This window comes from Sorex fumeus, unplaced genomic scaffold (assembly GCF_029834395.1).
Source record: "Sorex fumeus unplaced genomic scaffold, SorFum_2.1 ptg000014l, whole genome shotgun sequence".
In the NCBI taxonomy this organism is placed as follows: domain Eukaryota; kingdom Metazoa; phylum Chordata; class Mammalia; order Eulipotyphla; family Soricidae; genus Sorex; species Sorex fumeus.
This window is the reverse complement of record NW_026606071.1, coordinates 13972219-13995268: the sequence shown is the minus strand read 5'-3', so window position 1 is coordinate 13995268 and position 23050 is coordinate 13972219. Positions and strand designations below refer to the sequence as shown.

Below are 23050 nucleotides of genomic sequence, written 5' to 3'. Positions count from 1 at the left end.
TAACAAAGATTTTTCTCCTATGTTTTCTCCTAGAAGTTTTGAAGTTTAGGTCTTATATTTAGGGCTCTGATCCATTTTGGTTGCTATATGTGGCCTGAGGTTTAGAACAAAGAATCTTTTTGGCTTCTCTGGCTGAATACCAATTTTCATCAAAGGATGAAAATATCCTTTCTCTACTTTGCTTCTGTTGAAAATGAAACGGTCTGAGTATGAAAATTTTGTGTATGTAGAATATTAACCATCTTTTTTCCTTTTGGAGTGCTGGGTCTTACGTAAATGAGGCATGCATGGCACTGTAGTCTTATCCCTGGTGCTCACACCATTTTGTTCTTGTTTTTTTTGTTTGTTTGTTTTGTTTTATTTTTTCAGGTACACCACGAGGGCAGGAATTACTCCAGGTTCAGAGAGATCAGGGGTCACTGGCAGGGCTCAGGGACCCAAGGTGTTGAAGGTTAATCTGGGGACCCCAAAAATAAACCATAAAGCCCCAGTCCTTTGAGTTCTTACCTCACCCTCACACATTTTTTTCACACATTCTTCTTAAAGTACAAAAAGGTAAAGCGAAAACTTTCTCAAGTCATGCAGTTTACATCATCAACAATTATGATGCCATTCTACTATGACTCAACTGAGATATTCTATGCTTGTCAAGTGAATAAATATACAAAGCAGTTCTGCCTTCTATGATTTTTCAATTTGGGGACCACACCTGACTGTGCTTAGGACTTACTTACTCTTGGCTTTGTTCTCAGAGAACACTTTGGGCAGGGCTCAGGTGGCCATATGAAGTGCCAGATCAAATCCAGGTGAGCTAAGTGCGATGCAAGCACCTTAACTGCTGTACCACCTCTCCGGCTCTTGCCCCTTATGAGTAGGGGATATGTTCCATCACGCACATCAGTTGCCTCAAACTACATTAATTACGGGTGACTGAACTGTGAACACAGCAGGAGAGCCCGGAAAGCTAACGAGAGTATCCGACCTGCATGGCAGAACCTGACAAGCTCCCTGTGGTATATTCAATACGCCAAAAACAGTAACAAAAAGTCTCACAATGGAGACACTACTGGTGCCCGCTTGAGCAAATCAATGAACAACAGGAAGACAGTGCTACGTTGCAGAACTGTGGAAAGTAGAACCTAAGCATAAGGAGGAGTTACTGTATATATATTTTTAAGCTCTCCACTCCTTTTGCACACAAGTAGCAAAATACTATGCATATTTTTATAGACCCCCTCCTTTTTTTGTTTGTTTTGGTTTTTGGTTTTTGGATCATACCTGGTAGTTCTCAGGGCTTACTCCCAGCTCTGTGCTTAGGGATTACTCTTGATAGGCTCACAGGACCATTTGTGTTCCCAGAAGTCAAACTCGGGCCAGCCATGTACAAGGCAAGCACCCTAACCACTGTTTTTTCCCACTGCCCTCTGAGCCCCATTTAAAAAATCCATTTTTGTGGTGCTAGGGATTGAACCCAAGATTTTCTTACATATACGAGGAAGTACCTTACCACTGGGCTTCATTCTTGGCCCTAAACCTTGTTTCCTGAAACCTAATTTTAGAGGTCTCTATAATAGAGATATATTTTCAAGCATCATTCCAAATCATGGATAGCATTAGCCAGTCATATGGGTGATTGTTTCCTTAGTCTCTTGCTATTAACAAATTGTACTAAGTAACTTTGTAAACATGTGGTCTGTTTGAGTTAGCATCTCTGTGGGGAAAGTCCTAGAAGAGTGAGGTCCTTGTGCAGTTAGCAGTAATAATTACTGCTAAGTCACCCTCATAGGAAGCTAGATCATTTTTCACAACCACAAAGCAACAAAGAATGTTATTCCTCTTATCATCCGCACCATTACTATACTTTCTTAAGCATTTAAAAATAATATTTAAAATAATTTTTGATAAGGACTTAAGAACGGTATAAAGAATATCAACTGATAAGGTCTGAATGCCTATTTAATTTTGTTCAAGAAAAGTAACAAGTAAAATTATTTATAAAATAAATTTAAAGAGTCAAACAAACATGTTTATGGAAGAATCTAAATGGCCAACTGTAAAAATCAAGCTGTAGTGCTTTTTTCCTTTTTTGTAGTGCCAATCTCATGGCCTCATAGATTGAGCCATGTCCCCATGCTATACTTTCTATTTTTAAGATTAAGCAGAGTGATGTAATCATATTTTCTTTAGAAAATATCTAATAATGTTTGGCTTCTATTAGTATATTTTTACTTTAGTGTCAGGCTTTATCCAAACATATTGACTTAAATGTTAAAATTAGGCATTTTGATTTTTTAAAACAAGTGCTATCAAATAAAAAGATTTTTTAAAAATCTCAGTAATGGCCTGGAGAGACAGTTCAGGGCTTAAGACACTTGCCTTACATTCAGTCAACCCTCATTCAATCCCCAGCACCTCATAAAGTCCCTAAGCAGAAACAGGAGTAGTGCCTGAGCTCTGCCAGGTGTGGCCTATACTCCTCTCAATAAACCCAAGAAAACCCAATGATAGTAAAATGATCGTTTCAAACGACCTGGTCAGTTTCTCCTATGTATGAAAAAGAGAATCTAATTTCTTTGCTATTTCTCTGGACTCTGAAGATTATCTGAGTTGCTATACTTTTCTTCATTGTAGTAATACTAAAATTTCTGTAAGATTTAGTTTATGGCCTTAACTTACCGAATCCCGTATATGCAAACTTGGTGATTCATTACTTATTAGTGGTCTTGAGGCAAGAACTTCTATTTTACCTTCCAACCTTCCCTCCATGGTTTTAATAGCATTTAAAAGTGTCTTTAAAGAGATTCTAGAGTCTCCGCTCTCCTGGGAAGAGTTCACAGAAGGGAAGCTCCGTGCAAAGGTCACACGATGGGGAGCGTGTGAAATAAAACCAGGCAAACCAACTGATGCAGTTCTTTCCTTTACAGGGTTTATACGAGGCCTATTGCTTTCAAAAAATTTTGAAGATGCAGGTCTCTCTGGAGACTTCTTTTTTCTTGGAGGCATTACCAATTTAAAGGAATAAAGTCAACTAAACCTAGTTATTTTCAACAAGTGCCCCCCTTTCCTAAAAAAAAAAATACAATGTTCTGAATGAAGCTTAGATGGAAAATATATTTGAAATTGTATTTCCTTGCTTTCAGAATAAAGAAATCACTGAATAAAAATATGTCCTAGTGAAGAAAGAGTATTTAATCCAAGTTCCCTGTAGGACAGCATATTTACCAACTTTATGACCTCATCAATTATTAGTTTAGTCAGGTGGTTAGAACCCTCCTCTTGAAAACACATTCTAGTTCCTCGGTTACCAGGGAAATACATATACAAATTTATAGACAGAATTATTAAAGTGTGCTTAAGCTATTCAAGTTTTTTTCAGTTATATGCCTGGTATCACAGTCACGGTCCTCCTGTTGTTCATCGATTTGCTCGAGCGGGCCCAGCAACGTCTCCATCATGAGATTTGTTGTTACTGTGTTTGGCCTATCGAATACATCACGGGTAGCTTGCCAGGCTCTGCCGAGCGGGCGAGATACTCTCGGTAGCTTGCAGGGCTCTCCGAGAGGGGTGGAGGGATCGAACTTGGGTCAGCCATGTTGGCCACTTGTAAGGCAAACGCCCTACCGCTGTGCTATCATTCCAGCCCGTGCCTGGTATATTTATAAATAATTAAAATGAATCACTTTATTTCAATTCACAATCCTGGATAATTTTCTTCACTAATTTGTTTCCCCTTTTGGGCCTCTCATGTAGGCAGGGGACCATGGGGTCATTCCCAGAAATTCTCAGCCATTTGCGCTTGACAGTTCAAAGCTAGGGCCTGAGGATATGGTACTGCTCAGGCCTTGCACTATTGCCAACCACCAAGGCCACCTTAGTGGTGCTCAGGGCCCATAAAGGTTACATCTAGATGTGTCAAGGGGCTTCCAGGGCTATACCCTGTGATGTTCAGGGGACCCCATGGTATTGAACTAGGGCCAGGTACATTTAAGGTATGGACCTTAACCTCTATACTATCTTTTTGGCCCCACCACTATTTTTTTTAATATTTGTCTGACTTTCATTCATTTGTTAAAATGCTACATAATTTATAAAAAGAATCTCAGCCGCAATAGCCATCATCCTGACTGGTAAGAAATTAAAATGACTAAAATGACTTCCAAGTTTTCTATTATTATAAATGTTCCTTGTCATAGAGTTCTGGATTTTTCTGTAATTTAAAAAAAGATCCAGATACTTATTCTTTTTTTATCTATTTATTTTTATTTTATTTTATTTTTTGCTTTTTGGGTCACACCTGGCAATACACAGGGGTCACTACTCACTCTGCACTCAGGAATTATCCCTGGTGGTGCTCAGGGGATTCTGGGAATCAATCCCGGGTTGGCTGCATGCAAGGCAAACACCCTACTCACTGTGCTATTGCTCCAACCCCCAGATACCTATTCTTCACATCTACCAAACGTTTCCAAAACCCACTTCCCTTATGAAAATATTTTAAGAGCTTCCAATTATAATAATACACCCTCATAACACAATCTACTTTGTTTCTGAAAAACTTAACTTTCTATTCTAAAATGAATTTTACTTAGAACATTCCTAAATTTTTAAATAGAACATAAACAAGTCAAAAGTTTCAATCCTCCTTAATTAATTTTTATGACTTCTTTTTACTTAGCAGATATCATACCTAGCAAATATATCTTACTGGGTATGATATATATATGTGTGTGTGTGTGTGTGTGTGTATACACATATAAATACTGGGTATGATATATAATTTTTGTTGGATTGATAGAATATACTTTTTGGAATTATATGGTTTTATGGGGAGAAAGACACCAATTTCTTAAACATAAATTAAAGCAAAATAATCACACCTGAGTATATTTGCCCTCTAGAGTCTTATTCAACTTGCGGAGATGGTCATTCTGTAAAATGGTTTCAGTAAAGGTATGTAATTGTTCTTCTAGTTGTTTAACTCTTATCTAGGGAAAAGAAAAAAAAGTAAGCCTATATATATATATATATATGACATATATGTACTATAAAAGGAAAAAATATGATGTTATGAGTTTTGCAATAAATCAGAGAATCAGGGCCCAAGTGATAGCACAGCTGGTAGAGCTCTGGTCTTGCACTGACCCAGGTTCATTCCCTGGCAGAGTGATTACTGAGCACAGAGCCAGGAGTAAGTTGTGAGTACCTCTGAGTGTGGTCAAAAACAAACAAAAAAAAACCCAGCAGGAGACTCCTTAAAAACAAAGTTTTCAAATGATGCAAAGAATGCTTTTTAACTCATCTGCTAAAAGATATACATCCATTTATGTAAATTGGGATAATTCAATTGATTTATATTGCTTATGGAGACCCCAAGACATGACTCTGAATGTAAAAGAGATTTTGTAAGTAATATATTTCAAATTTAATATAATTATGGTACTTAGCATTCATATACTCTGAATATGGATAATTATTCAAATTGTCTGTATGTAAGGAGACTTAGTCTTGTGTTTACTGACTTCAGTGGAATTTTCTAATGGAATTCTTATATGCTTGATTATATTTTCAATAAAATGACTACTCACATATTTCTTTTTGAAGAAAATGATCAATTGAGGAATTAAAATATTAATATTTATTCATAAATTTCCAAATTTTGCATTTTTACATTTTTCCCCAATTACTCTGTTTTTATATTAACAGAAGAAAGGACAAATACAGCTTGACATATTAATATAATTTAATGTTAAGCAGCATTGAGAATGAAATTTAAACCATATCTGTACATGGGGCAGCAATTTCTGACAAGTCCAGGAGTGACTCCTGAGTGCAGGGCCAGGAGTAAGCCCTGAGTACTGCCAGTTGTAGCCACAAACAAAGGTTTCAATTTTTATTTATTATTTATTATTTATTTATTTATTGCTTTTTGGGTCACACCTGGCGATGCTCAGGGGTTACTCCTGGCTTTGCACTCAGGAATCACTCCTGGCAGTGCTCAGGGGACCATATGGGATGCTGGGAATTGAACTCGGGTCGGCCGCGTGCAAGGCAAACGCCCTACCTACCTGCTGTGTTATCACTCCAGCCCCACAAAGGTTTCAATTTTTAAAGAATAACAAAATCTTAAATTATTAATATAGAAATTAATCAGAAAATAGACATGTATTTTCCTTAAGATTATTAATATGACCCCCCCAAGATTATCTAATTAAGATATAGAAGTTTATGTAATATAAAATTCATAAATTTAGTATTGCATTCCAAAATAAAATTTGGCTTCAAGTCTATTTTGATTTATTTTTCTTAAATACTTAAAGTTTTCTTATATATATCCTTATATAAATAGGAATATATATAAGAATATCTAATATATTATATTATATTCTTATATCTATTTCTTAAGGGAAGCTGAGAGAAGGTAAAAATCATAAATCATAAATCCAATGAGATCAATATCATAAATCCAATGGGATCAATAATTTTACTAAGAAGAAAGTTCTGTGGCCATAATAATTTTTGTTCTCAGTCATACAGATGGCCATATTTCCCAGTGAGAAGTACACTAAAAGTGTTTACTTATCTTCCGTATTTTGAAGATGAAAATAAAATGAAACTCAAGAAAAATAAAACTTGTTTTAGATTACAAAAATATGAGGGCTGGAGCGATAGCACAGCGGGTAGGGCGTTCGCCTTACAAGCGGCCAAAATGGCCGACCCAAGTTCGATTCCTCCGCCCCTCTCGGAGAGCCCGGCAAGCTACCGAGAGTATTCGATATGCCAGACACAGTAACAACAAAGTCTCCAATGGAGACGTTACTGGGCCCGCTCGAGCAAATCGACGATCAACGGGAGGGCCTTTACCTTTACCTTACAAAAATATGGACAATTATGTTAAATGCATCAATGCCTCTGAAAATATTTAAAGCACTTAAATAGAAGCCAACCAATTTTATTGTTTTTATTTTAGGATACAACACAGTATTTATTGGCATGGCTTATGCCTGATTTTGTCTGATAGCACTATTTTGTATAACCCCAACCTCCTAAACCGACAAGCTGAGATTAATATTGATGTGTTAAGCAAATGCTGGTGAAATTACATACGAAATCAGAAATCTGCTTGCCAAACCTAAGTGGGTCTTGACTTCATACCATTTAATTCAACAGTCTTCAGCTATGACAGTACACTGGATTTACCTGGGAGTTGTTAAAGTATTGAAGCTTAGGAGAGACCTCCCTCATATTTTGATTTAATCACTCCAGGATCCAAGCCTTAATATGAGGATATGGGTATTTCACCCCTACGTTTTATTTTAAAAAATACTTTAAAATGTTTTTTAAGTAGTGGTATCCCTAAGTGTGTCAGATGTTGAGGCCTGGGGGCCACTCCAGACTGCAGCAGTGCAGTGAAATCTGAATGTTTTGTGTTCTGACATGGCAGTTCACTGCTCCAATGCTATGCAGTGCCTAGAATCAAATTCAGAGTCTTTTCTGTGCCAGGAATAGGCTCTACCACTTTGAGCTATCTCCCCAACTCTCCAGACTGAAGAATTTTACTTTGTGCCTATACATGTCTACCACCAAAATCTTAGCATTAGCAACTGTTTTACTTGGATAGAAGAAATGATGATTTGATAAGTGATAAACAAGTATAAAGATTGTTAATCAACAATTTTCGATTTTGATGATTTACTGAAAGTAAATGGCTGTCATCATCTAATTTTCAGCATTAGGGCTTTTTTAAAAAATCACCATGTGGTTCAAGTATACTGCTAAGGCTGAAAATCACAAATTTAGACTTCAGTGTTTTTACCAAAGTTGATTTAAGACAAGAGTCGCCATGTGAGGCAAGCCTCCTATTCGGGTTACTGCAGGGAAGAAACCCACAGGCAACAATATTGTCCCATTCACTAATCTATTCAGAGTCCCAATTTTCAGGGTTGCTTCTTTATAGAAGTGATATGAAAGCCAGGAGAGAGGGTAGAGGGGGAGGAGGGAGGGAGGGAAGGAGGGAGACAGAGAGAGGAAGGGGGGAGAGAGAGAGAGAGAAAGAGAGAGAGAGAGAGAGAGGAAGGAGGGGAAGTGAGGGGAGGGGAGGAGAGGAGAGGAGAAGAGAAGAAAAGAAAAGAAAAGAAAAAAGACAAGAAAATAAAAGAAAAATCATCTTGGGGATGGGGAGCATGCAGTACTTAGGGTGCATGCCTAGCACATGCTGGACCTGAATTCAATTACCACCACCATATGTTCCCTGAGCATCAGCAGCATGGCCAGAATAGTCTAGTTGGCCAAGAATCTCAGGTGGGGACCCTGGGTCTCTTAAACACTTCTTGTGTACACCACCACCCCTGAACCCTCCCCACAAAACAAAACAGCGAAAACAAGTACAAGGAGGTTCAAAGACTTGTTCAAAGCGATCAGTCAGCACTGATACATTAGAAAGCAAGACACTGGGAAGATAGCTCAAAAGGCTGGAACCACATGATTTGCATGCAGGATCCCAGGATTTGTTCTTGAGCACCACTGAGAATATCCCCTGAGCTCTGGGAACTGGATATTACCCAAGACAAAAATAGAAGAGAAAATATAAAACTAAAGAACATAAAAATAATCATACCTGTAGTTGTCCCTTTTCATATGCCAGTTTATTTTTACCTGCAATAAGTTTTCCCAAGACCTTTTCCACTTGCTGTTGGGCAATCTGGTAAAACAAACGTAGGTATCAGTACTTCTAGGCATGTCTTGGACATATTTATTATCATTTTGTGGTACCAGGAATCAGTTCATTACAGTACTAATAACTAACACGTAGAAAGACAGTTGTTGAATGTATGAGAATTTGCTGTTCTTGAGTTTTGTTATACCAATTATCCCTTTGTCATTAGAATCCAACCCAGATGTGGAGTTATTGTATCAGTAGATGTAGCACTGTAGCACTGTGGCACTGTCCTCCAGTTGTTCATGGACTTGTTTGAGCAGGCACCAGTAACATCTCCATTGTGAGACTTGTTGCTGTTTTTGGCATATCGAATATGCCACGGGGAGCTTGCCAGGCCCTGCCATGCAGGCGGGATACTCTTGGTAGCTTGCCGGGCTCTCCGAGAGGGACAGAATAATCAAACCAGGGTTGGCCACATGCAAGGCAAATGTCTGAGAATTCTATAGTTCTTTAAGAAAATGAGAAACTCAAATGATTACACTGACTACACAATATTTAGTAACCAAAGTAAAAGGTAAAAAAAAAAAGAAACTTTTTTGGGGGGCGTAGAACTAAAAGAACTTTTTGCCTCATGTCTTTTTCTTCAAACTCAGACAAAATAATCATAAAATTGTTTTCCATTGATTAAATTTTTGTCATACTGTTTTTTCAGAAACAGTTTTAGGGGAGTCACCCTTAATAATTTCAGTGTTTTCATAATGCCCAAAAGTAGAGAGAGAATATGGGGGAAATTGTGTACCATAGAGGACATAGGAAGAGTTGGAAAGGGGGAATTATACTAGGGACATTGATGGTGGAGAATGTGCACTAGTGCAGGGATGGGTGTTTGATCATTACATGACTGAAATTCAAACATGAAAGTTTTGTTAAATGTATCTCACAGTAAAAGGCCCTCCCGTTGATCGTCGATTTGCTCGAGCGGGCCCAGTAACGTCTCCATTGGAGACTTTGTTGTTACTGTGTCTGGCATATCGAATACTCTCGGTAGCTTGCCGGGCTCTCCGAGAGGGGCGGAGGAATCGAACTCCGGTCGGCCATGTTGGCCGCGTGTAAGGCGAACGCCCTACCCGCTGTGCTATCGCATTTCAGTGTTTTATCTTAATAGTTGAAAATACTAATATTGACCATATATATGTTAAAATCATATTCACAAATAAGTTGTGGGAATGACGGAGAGGTGGGGAGGAGAGAAATGGAAGAAAGTGGAGAGGGGGAGGGAGAGGAAGAGATACTAAAAGAAAAAGAGAGAAGAGGGAGGGAAGGGAAGGATGCTGGGGATAAAACCAAATTAGCCATGTGTAAGATAAATGCCCTACCTGCTGTACTATCACTCCTGCTCCTAAATCTAATATTTATTTCATCTATAATTATATTTTCATACACTTAGAGTTTTTAAGTTTTTGTTAATCACTAAGTATTACTCCTTAGGTAAAAAAGATTATTTTCTAAAACTTCTAAAAATAGGAATAAAGCATTCATTTCAAAACAACCAAGTCTTCAACAGAAAATAAATTATAGAGATGATCAATAATGCTTTAAAAATGGCTGTATGTTAAGTATAAAGCCAACTACTTAAAATTGAACCCCAGGTTCTATAAATCAGTGCCTCAATGTGTACTATAATGTGTAGGTAGAAGATATAAAACACCAAAAACTATATTTAACCTAATGTATGCCAACTATAAAAGTCACAATTAAAAAAATTCTAAATAACCCTGTTTGCTTTCTTCGAATGTGGAAAGGTTTTTGGAGGAGTAAATTAGGTGGTCTGAACTTTTTTAAAAAATAAGTTATTTAGGATTTTTAAAAATGGGACCTCTTCCCTTCAATAAAACCCCTTCTAGTTAGGCATAGGTATAGAGAAATTCCATTAATGTTTTAAATATACTTTAAAAACAAATTTTCCTTATGCCACTCAAGAGAATGTTAATGCATCAGTAAGTGAAAACCATCCAAGTGGAGGAGAAAATTTTATATTCGACATAGAATTTATGAGAAACAAAAAAATCATTTTTTCATTACCAAGGGAAGATTATGCTTCAACATAAATTACTATTTTAAAATTAAACCATCTCTGTATTTGGGAGAACCAGTGGAAAAACAAAAAACACTGGAGACAGACCACTTATGTAAAAAGTGACTAAGACACTGAGTTATGGAAACAGACCCGATCTTAACCCTTGCTTAAATAAACAGCATTATACTACAAACAGTATTAAAGTGCAGAGCAAAACAGACACTAAGAGATCATCTGAAAAACAGCATGAAAAGAAAAATGATAGTGATTATAATATATTGAAGACCAGGAAGCAATGAATGATCTTAAGATGTGGAAGTAAGAACTACCATTCTCACATTAGAAGAGCGTGAAGAAAGATGCATGAACAGATCAGTTTCTAATTGATCTATTATTTCTTAGTAATACACGCACATGGGAAAGCATGGTGTGCTGTGTGAATTACATAGCTGGGGAAGATCCCAACGATGAAGAGGCCATAAGTATTCAGAGCCTGCCCAGATCAAATAGTACAGCAGTAAGCTGAGCACCACCGGGTGTGATTCAACAGAGCCAAGAGTTGAAAATTCAGGACTCTTTGATTCCAGATGTATGAAGTGGCATGTATGAAACAGTGGTATCTCTCCAGTGTTTTTTGTTTTTACACTGGTTCTCCCAAGTACAGAGATAGTTTAATTTTAAAATAGTAATTTAAGCTGAAGCATAATCTTCCCTTAGTAATGAAAAACTACAGCAATAGTACAGCGGGTAGGGCATTTGTATATATATATTGATATATTGATATAGATATCAAAAAACAGTGTAAGTTATACTAGAAGGGGGTTGATTTGTTATACTAGAAGGGTAGTTTATTGAGAGTTTCCGCTCTCATGTAACAAAAGTATACTGTTAGCACTAAATGACAATAGGTTTAATAAAGCTGCTAAGATTATTAAAAATGCCTTGGAATATAAACACTGGTATCCATATATACTTAGTCAGAAAAGATTTTATGTGGACACAGAACTGCACGTTGGAAGTGAGGTTTGGATTGTCTCTGAGAGGCATTACTGGTTTGTTTAGGAGGCAAGAATCAATAATGACTAAATCGCTGGCAAGTTCTGTCATTCACTAATATGGTAAGGTCACAGGAAAATCAACAATGACTAAATTCCTGGCAAGATCTGTCATTCACTAATATGGTAAGGTCGCAGGTCTGCCACTTGGGTGGGAGAAAGAAGAGATGATTAAAAAAGAATCAGGCAGAGTTGAGATGAGGTTGTCCGGAGGGAGCAAATGTAAACAGATGTATGAAAAAAGTTTAGCCTTCAAGCAAAGCTAGTGTGGTAGTCTGTGTCAGCACTGTAAATTAAAGCTCATGCTACTCATCACTTCTACAAGAATTTAAAAACCTTTGCTCTGGGTTAGTTTCAATACTTAATGTTAGCTGCTCCTCATTCCATTATGAATATAACCTTTTTTTCCAGAGGATTTTTATTTATTTTTATTTATTTATTTATTAATTTATTTCTTTTTATTAGTGAGACACCATGAGGTACAGTTGTAGACTTACAAATTTTGTGCTTGGGTTTCAATTATACAATGAACAAATACCCATCCCTCCACCAGTGCCTATTTCCCACCACCATGGATTCCAGTATCCCTCCTACCCCCCATCCCCCCCATCCCACCCTACCTCTATGGCAGGGCATTCCCCTTTGTTCTCTCTCTCCTTTTGGGTGGGAGAAGCATGCTGAATGTAGTCTTTAAAAAAATAGCAATTTGACAGATTGAGAAACAGACTCTGAGGGGCTGGAGCAAGAGTACAACAGGTAGGGCATTTGCCTTGCACGTAGCTGACCCGGGTTCGATTCCCAACATCCCATATGGTCCCCCAGACTGCCAGGAGTAATTCCTGAGTGCATGAGCCAGGAGTAACCCATGAGCACCACTGGATGTGACCCAAACAGCAAAAAAAAAAAAAAAAAAAAAAAAAAAAAGGAAGGAAGGAAGGAAGGAAGGAAGAAAGAAAGAAAGAAAGAAAGAAAGAAAGAAAGAAAGAAAGATAGGCTCTGAGAGATAGTACAGGGAATAAGGCACAGGCCTTGCACACAGCTGGTTTGATTCCTGGAACCACATGATCCTCTTGAGTATTGCTGGGTGCAGCCTGGAGGTCTCCCAAGTACTGCTGGGGTGGGCCTGGCACCCAGGTACCACATTAGGAGCCTGAATAATTCCAACCGCAGTTGGTGGAGACTCACTAAACCCCAAGTCTCCCAAAATACTGTTTGAGAAGAAGTAATACTCCCCCCACATAAGAAACAGGATCAAAGTTAAGGGTTGTTCCCAAAGTCATAGACAAAACTAAAACTTGGAAGCTCTGGACCCAAGTCATAAAAATACAAAAGGATTCAGATATACTGTCTGTAATTTTTCATAGTTGAAGTAATTAACAGTTTATGATAGAGGTTGAAAAAATAGCTTAGATAAATATAAACTAAATTCAGTGCATTCTATGGAATTTATAAATATTATTTGCATATTATGGAAACAATAATGAATCATTTTTTCAAGTATTCACACAAGTAAGCATAAAGAAACTTATTAGCTGCATAACAGATGATCATTATCTCTTTAAATCCCCTTTACTTAAAGATATTTAAAAACTATCTTTTATTTTTAAGGCACTGATCTTGTCAAACAGCTTTAAAAATACAGACTTATTACTGACTATATAATAAGATAAACTATAAGAAGAGGAAACTAAATGTGTCTCCTCAATTTATGGAAGAGAGAATATTTTAATATATTAAACATGCATTTTTCAAGATTACAGTTTATTTATGCAGGTAGCTGTTTAATGACTGCTGTAAATCTTTTTTTTTTAAAAGAAAAAAACACCCTGTTGTTTAAATAGTGTATGGATTTCTGGGCTAGAGCAATAGTATACAGTAGGTAAGGAGCTTGCCATGCATGCTGCCAACCCTAGTTTGATCCCAGGCATTCCATATGGTCCTCCGAGCCTTGCCAGGAATGAGTCCTGAGTGTAGAGCCAGGAGTAACTCCTGAGCACTGCTGAGTGTGGTTCATCGAAACAAAAAATTTTGAACAGGGTCCAGAGAAATAGTGCAGTAGGTAGGATGTTTGCTTCACATGCAGCCAACCCAGATTCAATCCCCAGCATCCTATCTGGTCTCCTGAACACTGCCTGAGTGCAAAACCAGGAGTAACTCCTCCTGAGCCTTACCAGGTGTGGCCCAAACAAAACAAAACAAAACAAAACAAAAACAAACAAACAAAACCAAAAAGCTAAAGTGTATGGATTTCTGTAATTTTAGCATGAGATATTTAGAACTGAAATTAAATTGAAATGAAAATACACTGAAGAGAATCCATCTCTGACACTTGACTTTATTTACACTCATAAGTCACTAATTCATACACTAAACTGACCTTTTTATACCCACCCCATGGTAATCTGAAGGCACTTTTTGAAGTTCTAGAGAAGTCATTTGATCTGTCAAGAGTTTATTTTTTTCCTCTAAAACTTGCAGTTTGCTGGTTAATGAATTTGTGTCTTCCTTTGAAAAACAAAAGGAGAAAAATCTATGTATGATACAAAAATATAATCATGTTTCAAAGTATATTTGTAACTACAAAAAATCTTATTAACATTGTTTCCCTGCCTTTAATATAGCAGACCTGAGATTTAATAATACAATGATTATTTTAAAACTTATTTTCTTATTTGGGGGCTAGAGATAGCGCAAAGGGTTGGAATGCTTGGATGCATGCAGGAGGCTGGCTCATCGCCAGCTTACACTGACCACTTCCCTGAGCACTGCCAGAAGTGACCCCAACTCAGGAGTAGCCTCTGAGCACTGCTAGATGTAGCCCCACACCAAACTAAATAAGATAAAAAGTATACATGCGGTCCAATAGGCACCAGGAAAGTCCCCTTATGTTGAAATCAAGTGTATTCAAATATATAGGGTCAACAATTTTCAAATCACCAGACATGTGTGAGTAAATTAGCAGGGGCACTTCCAGCTTTGTTAATACAATCTGAACTCTGATTCAGAGTTTGGCTTTCTTCTTTCCCCAATTCCTAAAATCTAATATATTTATCCCCTCTCGGAGAGCCCGGCAAGCTACCGAGAGTATCTCGCCCTAACGGCAGAGCCTGGCAAACTCCCCGTGATGTATTCGATATGCCAAACACAGTAACAACAAAGTCTCCAATGGAGACGTTACTGGGCCTGCTCGAGCAAATCAATGATCAACGGGAGGACCTTTACTTACTTTACTTTAATATATCTATATATGTTAACAGAAGTGCTATTTATCTGATACAGAAGCTAAGAAATTGTCAAAGCTTAGTCACAGTCATGGTCCTCCCGTTGTTCATCGATCTGCTCAAGTGGGCCCAGTAACATTGTGAGGCTTGTTACTGTGTTTTGGCATATCGAATACATCACGGGGAGCTTGCCAGGCTTTGCCATGCGGGCGAGATACTCTCGGTAGCTTGCCGGGCTCTCCGAGAGGGGCAGAGGAATCGAACTCGGGTCGGCCATGTTGGCTGCGTACAAGGCAAACGCCCTACCCGCTGTACTATCGCTCCAGCCCCAAAGCTTAGTAAATATATAAATTTATTGTATGAGTTACTCTTTGATGCTCCAGATAAAGTCACTAAATGACAGTGATAATCTTTACTCTCTTAAAATTTTGAAATATAGCTTCCTTTCTTCGTGGACACTGGTACCACAAGTATGGTGAACGTACCAAAAACTTGCCGGACTTTTTGTAAGAAATATGGCAAGCATCAGCCCCACAAAGTCACACAGTACAAGAAGGGCAAGGATTCTCTGTATGTCCAGAGAAGGCATCGTTATGACAGGAAGCAGAGTGGTTACGGAGGTCAGACTAAGCCTATTTTCCAGAAAAAGGCTAAAACTACAAAGAAGATTGTGTTGAGAATTGAATATGTGGAGCCCAACTGCAGATCTAAGAGAATGCTGGCCTTTAAGAGACGCACGCATTTTGAACTGGGAGGCAATAAAAAGAGAAAGGGACAAGTGATCCAGTTCTAAGCTTCATCTTTTATTATGAAGACAGAAATCCTGGGCTGTGTTAAACTGATGGAACAATCCATATTTTAGGAGGGAAATTAAGTAGTTTCATGAATAAACTCCCTGAGAGGAAAAAAATTTGAAATATAAATAGCAATGTTTTAAGGATTGTTTTTGTTGTAATCTGTAAGAAGTATTTTGGTATTTTTGGCCATGCTATCACCTTAGAACCCAGAAAAAAGTAACTTGCAGATAAAGTAGCAAGTGCTAATAGAAATTTAGGAAGCCTGAATTAGCTTTTTATTAAAAACAGCATTACCAGAATTACAATCCCATAAATCCATTAGCTAGTACACTTTCAGGGGATATCCTAGTAAAACTATTTGGTGGATACTGGGCCAGAGGCAGTGATGATCGAGGCAAATACCAGATGCTTAGCCAACAAAGTTCTCTAGAAACGACCTTAAGCACTGGTGATTGAAAAGAGAACTCTGAGTTACAACCAGCTCCATGGGTTCTTTATTGCCCCACTTCTTGTAAATCAACAAAATAGCTGATCTCCTCATGAAGTTGACATAGAAGGAAACTCTTCAGTTACAAGTGGTAAAATATGGTAAAATATTAATAAAAGGTGGACTACCTTGTGTTTATCTAATTCTTTTTCCAATTTGCATTTTTCTTCTGCCATTTCTTTTTTTGTTTTATCAATCTGCATAGAAAAAAATGAATGAACTGGGTCAATTTTAAAGCAGCTGACAGGCTCTAGTAAAAACACACACCTTGCATTAAGACCTACACTGCAAAGATAGCACATCCTCTCATAAAAGGGCCACTCAGGCAGTCTCTGAAGTAGAGCAGACTTCCAAAATAACCCTGGAATTAGATAGACACTTCTGCATGTCAGATTCTGATTTCCTTCCTAACAAGAAAAACAGAGCTGTCCCCTTAACACCCACTGTTGTCCTTTCAAGGAAGATAAAACCAAATCTGATATTTGAATGTGGGTGTGTCAATTATTAGTTAACAATTACTAATGCTGTGTAAGGGCTTACTGTTGGGCACAGACTATTTCACTTGCTAAAAGTTATGGGTTATCCACCTAAAGATTTCATCAATTTTTATATGTTTTATTTTCATAAAGTAGTTCACAATAGTTTATTGCAGATAATACTCAAACACCAATCCCACCACTGAGCACCTTCCCACCACAATAAGAGGGAAGTGTGTGAAGGTTTTTGTATTTCATTCTGGAGCCATTTAGCCTGTAACTAAATATTTCTTTTGTGGGCAAATTAGACATCCTACAGCTGCATCTGGCTTGTAATTGCTCTTGCTTTTTGAAGTAAAAATACAATTTTAAAACAATAGCACCAGCACAACCAGGCGGTAACATAAGCCTGCAACTACATACCTCTCTTTGAAATCTGTCTTTCTCTTCTACCAAAGACTCCCTTTCTTGCATTGATGTCTCCAATTCAGCTCTCATTCTTGCAATAGTTGACTCCAGCAGTTCTTTTTGCATAGCTGTCTTCTTCTCGGCATCCTGGGCCTTCTGGGTACATTCATTATGCTCAATAATTAAATGGTCCCTCCAGGAAGAGAATAGATGCATAAAATCTAGATGAGATTTCTTAATAGACTAAATGTTATTATCAAATATTTCTTCTGCCTGAGAGCAATAGAATGTTGTAACAAAACTAGTTACTTAAGAGTTGTCTTCATTTTATCTTTGTACATGTCCCAGAAAATGCAGAATTAAATGTTTTCATTAATAATAAGGAATACACAGGTAAGAACAAAAGATGCTTAAGATGTTACCCACAATTTACTTACAGATGTTCTTGCAGTTGTTTTTTCTCATTCTGAACAGTCTGTAGTTCATTTGTGATACTGGCCTGAGCTGCATCCAGCAGTAAGTTTTGTTGTTGAAATGTCTGGGTCATCATTTTCTGTTCTACCTGAGTTAGAAATAAATTAAAACCTGAGATGCCAGAAAGTCAAATAAAATAGGGTAGTACTGTAGCACTGTAGCACCGTCCTCCTGTTGTTCCTCAAGCGGGCCCAGTAATGTCTCCACTGTGAGACTTGTTACTGTGTTTGGCATATTGAATATGTCGTGGGTAGCTTGCCAGGATTTGCCGTATACTCTCGGTAGCTTGCTGGACTCTCGGTAGCTTGCTGGGCTCTCCAAGAGGGGCAGAGGAATCGAACACGGCTCGGCCGCGTGCAAGGCAAACGCCCTACCCACTGTGCTTACCTGGCAGGGGAGATACCATGATCATGAAAATAGGGTATTCTTCAAAATAACTAAAATAACGAAAGATAATGACTTACTTATAAAAGACAATTATAGAAACAAAACATTTAAAAATCAATTTATTTAAGGCCAAACTTTCTCTGTCACCACCTAGTTGATCATGATCCTATCATTTTAGCACTATCAGACAATAGTCAGGGATGCATTTTCTATTTAGCCTGACACTATGTTTTTTAATGTTTAACATGATCTTGTTGTTACAGCTGTATTGCTGACAATATTTGGGGGCTACACTTGGGAAAAGGGGCCAGGGTCTTTACCAGGCAGTATTCAGCATGTGATGATAGGAATCAGACCTAGCATTTCACACCTGCAAAGCATGTACTCTGCTACTGCTTGAATAGTACTAGTACTTCAATTCCTGAAAATATTTTTAAATAAATAAAATTACATAAAGAATAATTTTGAATATTAGATTTTCAATATGTTTTGTTTTAAAGTAAAATGATATCAGTGCATGTAAAATTAAAAGATCTCTCCACTTTCCAACTCTATCCTCTTTCATATAATCTGACTCTCCAGGAATCACCATGTTTAATTATTTTGTGTGAATTATTTGAGGGTAGCTGAAACTGCATCAAGATACTCTTACAATAGAAATGCTACAAACTGTTTCATATAATTTATATTTCCTGACTCACCATTTTAGCGTAATCAAAACACAATATTTTCATAAGCATACCATCTACCTATAATTTATAAAACTTTGCAACACACATTTATAGGCAGGAGTGATAACACAGCAGTAGGGCATTTGTCTTGCACGTGGTCAGTCCAGCTGACCTGGGTTCGATTCCTCCATCCCTCTCAGAGAGCCCGGCAAGCTACCAAGAGTATATTGCCTGCATGTCAAAGCCTGGCAAGCTACCCGTGGCTTACTGATATTCAATATGCCAAACATAGTAACAAGTCTCACAATGGAGATATTACTGGACCGCTGAAGCAAATAGGTGAACAATGGGAGGACAGTGCTACAGTGCTACAGTGGAACACACAGTAATTATTAACAATTACTATGAAGATACATAAAAGACATAAAAATGTTGCAATTGTAAAAAAAATAGTAATTTGTGGAGGTGCAAGAAGTTGCAAAAATGCCCCAGACTTTAACTTTATTGCAAAACAATAATAATAAAAACAGCACGGTAACAGAAAAAGTAGCACAAATGAGCACACAGCCCAATAGAATAGAATAGAGTCTACTATAAACCAAACAAGATGGTCATTCAATACTTGCACTGCAGACCATAACACCCTAAAGAAAAGAGAGAGTAAAAGGGAATGTGCCTGTCGCAGAGGCAGAGTGGGGAGAGGGTGGGAGGGAATGGTGGGGTGGTATAGGAGGGATACTGGGAACATTGGTGGTGGAGAATGGGCATTGGTGGAGAGATGGGCACTTGATCATTGTATGACTGAAATGTAAGCACAAAAATTTGTAAGTCCGAAACTCTACCCCACAGTGATCCATTAAAAATAAATAAATAAATAAAAAGAATAGAGTTTAGAACTAAATCCACCCTTGATAACTAGGCCAAGATCATTAAGTAGAGAAATAAATGAGTGCTGAACAACCACATGTAAAAAAAAAACCCCGAAAACCAAAAAAACCCATGAAACTAGATTATGAACACCATACTAAAAATTAACTCAAAATGTATTAAAGGCTTATATATTAAATCTTAGACTACAAAACAAGAAATCATAGGTTATATCCAGAAACTTCAACTTCAGAGACTCCTAATCAGTGGCAACAGAAATACAAGCAAAAAATTAAAAATTAAAATGACAGTGTCTTCATGAGAAAATGCTCTACATCATTAATCATCAGGGAGATGCAGATCAAAACCACAATGAGATACCATCTCACACCTCAGAGACTGGCCCACATTCAAAAGAACAAAAGCAACCGATGCTGGCGTGGATGTGGCGAGAAAGGGACACTCCTTCACTGTTGGTGGGAATGTCCACTGGTTTAGCCCTTCTGGAAAACAGTATGGACGATTCTCAAAAAATTAGAAATTGAGCTCCCATTTGACCCAGCAATACCACTCCTGGGAATATATCCCAGAGAGGCAAAAATGTATAGTCGAAGTGACATCTGCACTTGTTTGTTCATTGCAGCACTCTTTACAATAGCCAGAAACTGGAAGAAACCTGAATGCCCAAGAACAGATGACTGGTTAAAGAAACTTTGGTACATCTACACAATGGAGTACTATGTAGCTCTTAGAAAAGATGAAGTCATGAAATTTACATACAAGTGGTACAATATGGAAAGTATCATGCTAAGCGAAATGAGTCAGAAAGAGAGGGATAGACATAGAAAGATTGCATTCATCTGGGGGATATAAAGTAACAAAGTAGGAGATTAATACCCAAGAATAGCTGAGATCAGCACCAGGAGGATTACTCCATAACTTAGAGGCCAGCCGGGTATCCTAGAGGAAAGGGCAGTTCAGATAGAGAAGGGAGCACCAAATAAAGGATGTTTGGAGGATCCTCCCAGGAGGGGAGATGCATGTCGAAAGTAGACTATGGACTGAACATGTTTGCCACTCAATGCCTCTTTTGCAGACCACAACACCCAAAAGGAGAGAGAGAACACAGGGGATTGCCCTGCCACAGAGACAGGGGGGATGGGGGGATGGGGGTGGGAGGGATATTATCCATGGTGGTGGAAAATGGGCACTGGTGGAGGGATGGGTATCTGATCATTGTATAATTGAAACCAAAGCACAAAAAATTGTAAATCTACAACTTTAAAAAAAATAAAATAAAATAAAGGGAAAAAAATATAAAAGTGAAAAAAAAATTAAAAAAAAATAAAATAAAATGACAGTGTCTTATAAATAAAAACCTCTTTACACAATAAAAGAAATGGCCACAGAAGCAAAATCAGGGCTAGGGAAAGAGTTCAGTGGGTCAGAGCTCATGGCTTGTGATAGGTGAGGCCCCAAGTTCCATCTTTAGTACCACTTTGGCTTTACTGAGTATGGCCAGTATTCTCCCTTTCCTTGTCAAAAACAGAAGAAAACACAAAAAGGCAAACAACTAGAAGAAGATATTTGCACATCACAAACTGACAGGGTGTTACTATCCAAAAGATACAAAGATCTTATACAACTCAGCAACAAAAAGCATCCCATTCAATAAAACACGCATAGGCAAGAGATCTAAATAGATACTTTTCCAAAGAAAACATAAAAATGAACCCAGAACACATAAAAAAATTACTCACCATCAAATTTTAGGGAAAAACAATTAAAAAACTAAAATGATATAAAACCTCACCTAATGAGAATAGTTTGTGTCAAAATGATTGGAAAATAAGGATATAGATAGAAAAGTATTTTGGTTACTCTTTGTGATAGTGTAAGTTAATAAAAACTCTAAAAAACAATATAGAGATTTCTTTTAAAAAAAAGAAAAATTCCACATAAGCCAGCAGTATCACTCTTATGCATATAACCAAAAAATATAAAAACTAATTTAAAATGATGTATGCATATATCCTGTGATTATAGCAGTATTATTCATGATTACCAAAATACAGAATCAATTCACAACCCTAGAAACAGATCAGTATACAAAGAAGCTGTGGTAGAAACAATGAATTACTACTTTTCCATTTAAGATAAAATGCTTGCCTCTGGAAAGAAAGATGGCGGCTGCATGGGAGCCTTTGGAGAGCAGGTATGAGCCGGGGGTGATGGGGCGACTAAAACCTCATGGGAAGAGGGGCGTTCCGGCCCGTCCTTCATGCTCTACCGAGGTCACCAGTTGCCCCCCACAAGCGGCCCTCCAGCACGGCCATGACTCTAGAGCAGAAACCAATCTCTTAATTATCTGACTCTCAGTAGAAATACTTCCAGGGTTAATAAGTAAAATAGCAGAAACCCAAAACCACGCAGCCGCTATTGCAGCTGTGGGACATCATTTAATTCTTGAACCCAGCTGTAGAAAGCAAATCATTTCACAATGCTTTTTCAGCATGTCTGATTGGGGGCGGGAGGGTAAACTCTTAAATAATAATGGTGCCTCTTTTATCGAAACAATGAATCTAGTCAAAGTAGATAGAGTGTTAACTAGAATTCATCTGCCTCACGGGCATTGGGGGGGGGTTTATTGGGGTTCTTCGTGGTGAAAAATAAGTATTGGTAAAGGGAAATGTGTTTGATATTTGCATGACCGAGACCTAAACCTTAAAACTTTGTAACTTTTCCCACAGTGATTCAATAAATAAATAAATTTTTAAAAAATGATAAAATGCTTAATCTATAAAATAAAATGAGATGCTTAATCTAAGTGAAATAAGGAAGTGAAAGACAATACAAGAGTGTTTCACATTTATGTGGAATATGAGTAACAAAAGAACTGGGGGAAAAACAAAACTAACTCCTAAGCCAGGTGAAAACGACCTTGGTTACCACATTGAGGGGGATGGGCAGAATGTGTAAAGAGGTCTCTTGGGTGGGGGCAGTCATCATTATACATGTATAGAAATCTGAAGTTAATCTCTATAACGTTGTAAATCAGTGAGGAAAAAGGAACAATAAGACTTCCCATAAGTCTTTTAGGATACATAATTGCTAATCTTTAAAAGAAAGAGTCCCTCATTGCTAACAATACAATAGTAGTTGGAGACTTCAACATCGCCTTATCACCTCTGGATAGATCAACAAGAACAAAACTCAACAAGGAAACATTGTCTTTGAAGGGAGAAATAGAAGAGAGAGGGCTAATAGACCTATATAGGGCTTTACACCCCAAAAAGAAAGAATACACATTCTTCTCCAGTGCACACAGAACATTTTCCAAAATAGACTATGTGCTAGGCCACAAAACATACCTCAATAGAATCAGAAAGATAGTAGTATCAACAATCTTTTCAGACCACGATGCACTGAAGATAGAAGTGAATCACACAAAGACATCGAGAAACAAATCAAACA

General features: G+C 37.7%; 2 protein-coding genes across 2 annotated transcripts in view; one reads left to right on the top strand and one right to left on the bottom strand.

The window, feature by feature from the left end:
• CCDC150 (coiled-coil domain containing 150) overlaps positions 1–23050 on the bottom strand; it is an 87063-nt gene that overhangs the window by 24234 nt on the left and 39779 nt on the right. The window contains exons 11-16 of the mRNA XM_056111966.1: positions 17615–17739; positions 17193–17370; positions 16422–16490; positions 14180–14293; positions 8615–8698; positions 4878–4985 (exon numbers count right to left, since the gene is read on the bottom strand). Of these exons, the coding sequence (XP_055967941.1) occupies positions 4878–4985; positions 8615–8698; positions 14180–14293; positions 16422–16490; positions 17193–17370; positions 17615–17739 (678 nt within the window). The remainder of the gene's footprint in view (positions 1–4877; positions 4986–8614; positions 8699–14179; positions 14294–16421; positions 16491–17192; positions 17371–17614; positions 17740–23050) is intronic.
• Positions 15482–15913, top strand: LOC130021091 (60S ribosomal protein L36a-like). The gene has a single exon (XM_056111876.1). The coding sequence runs from the start codon at positions 15482–15484 to the stop codon at positions 15800–15802; it is 321 nt and encodes a 106-aa protein (XP_055967851.1). The 3' UTR covers positions 15803–15913.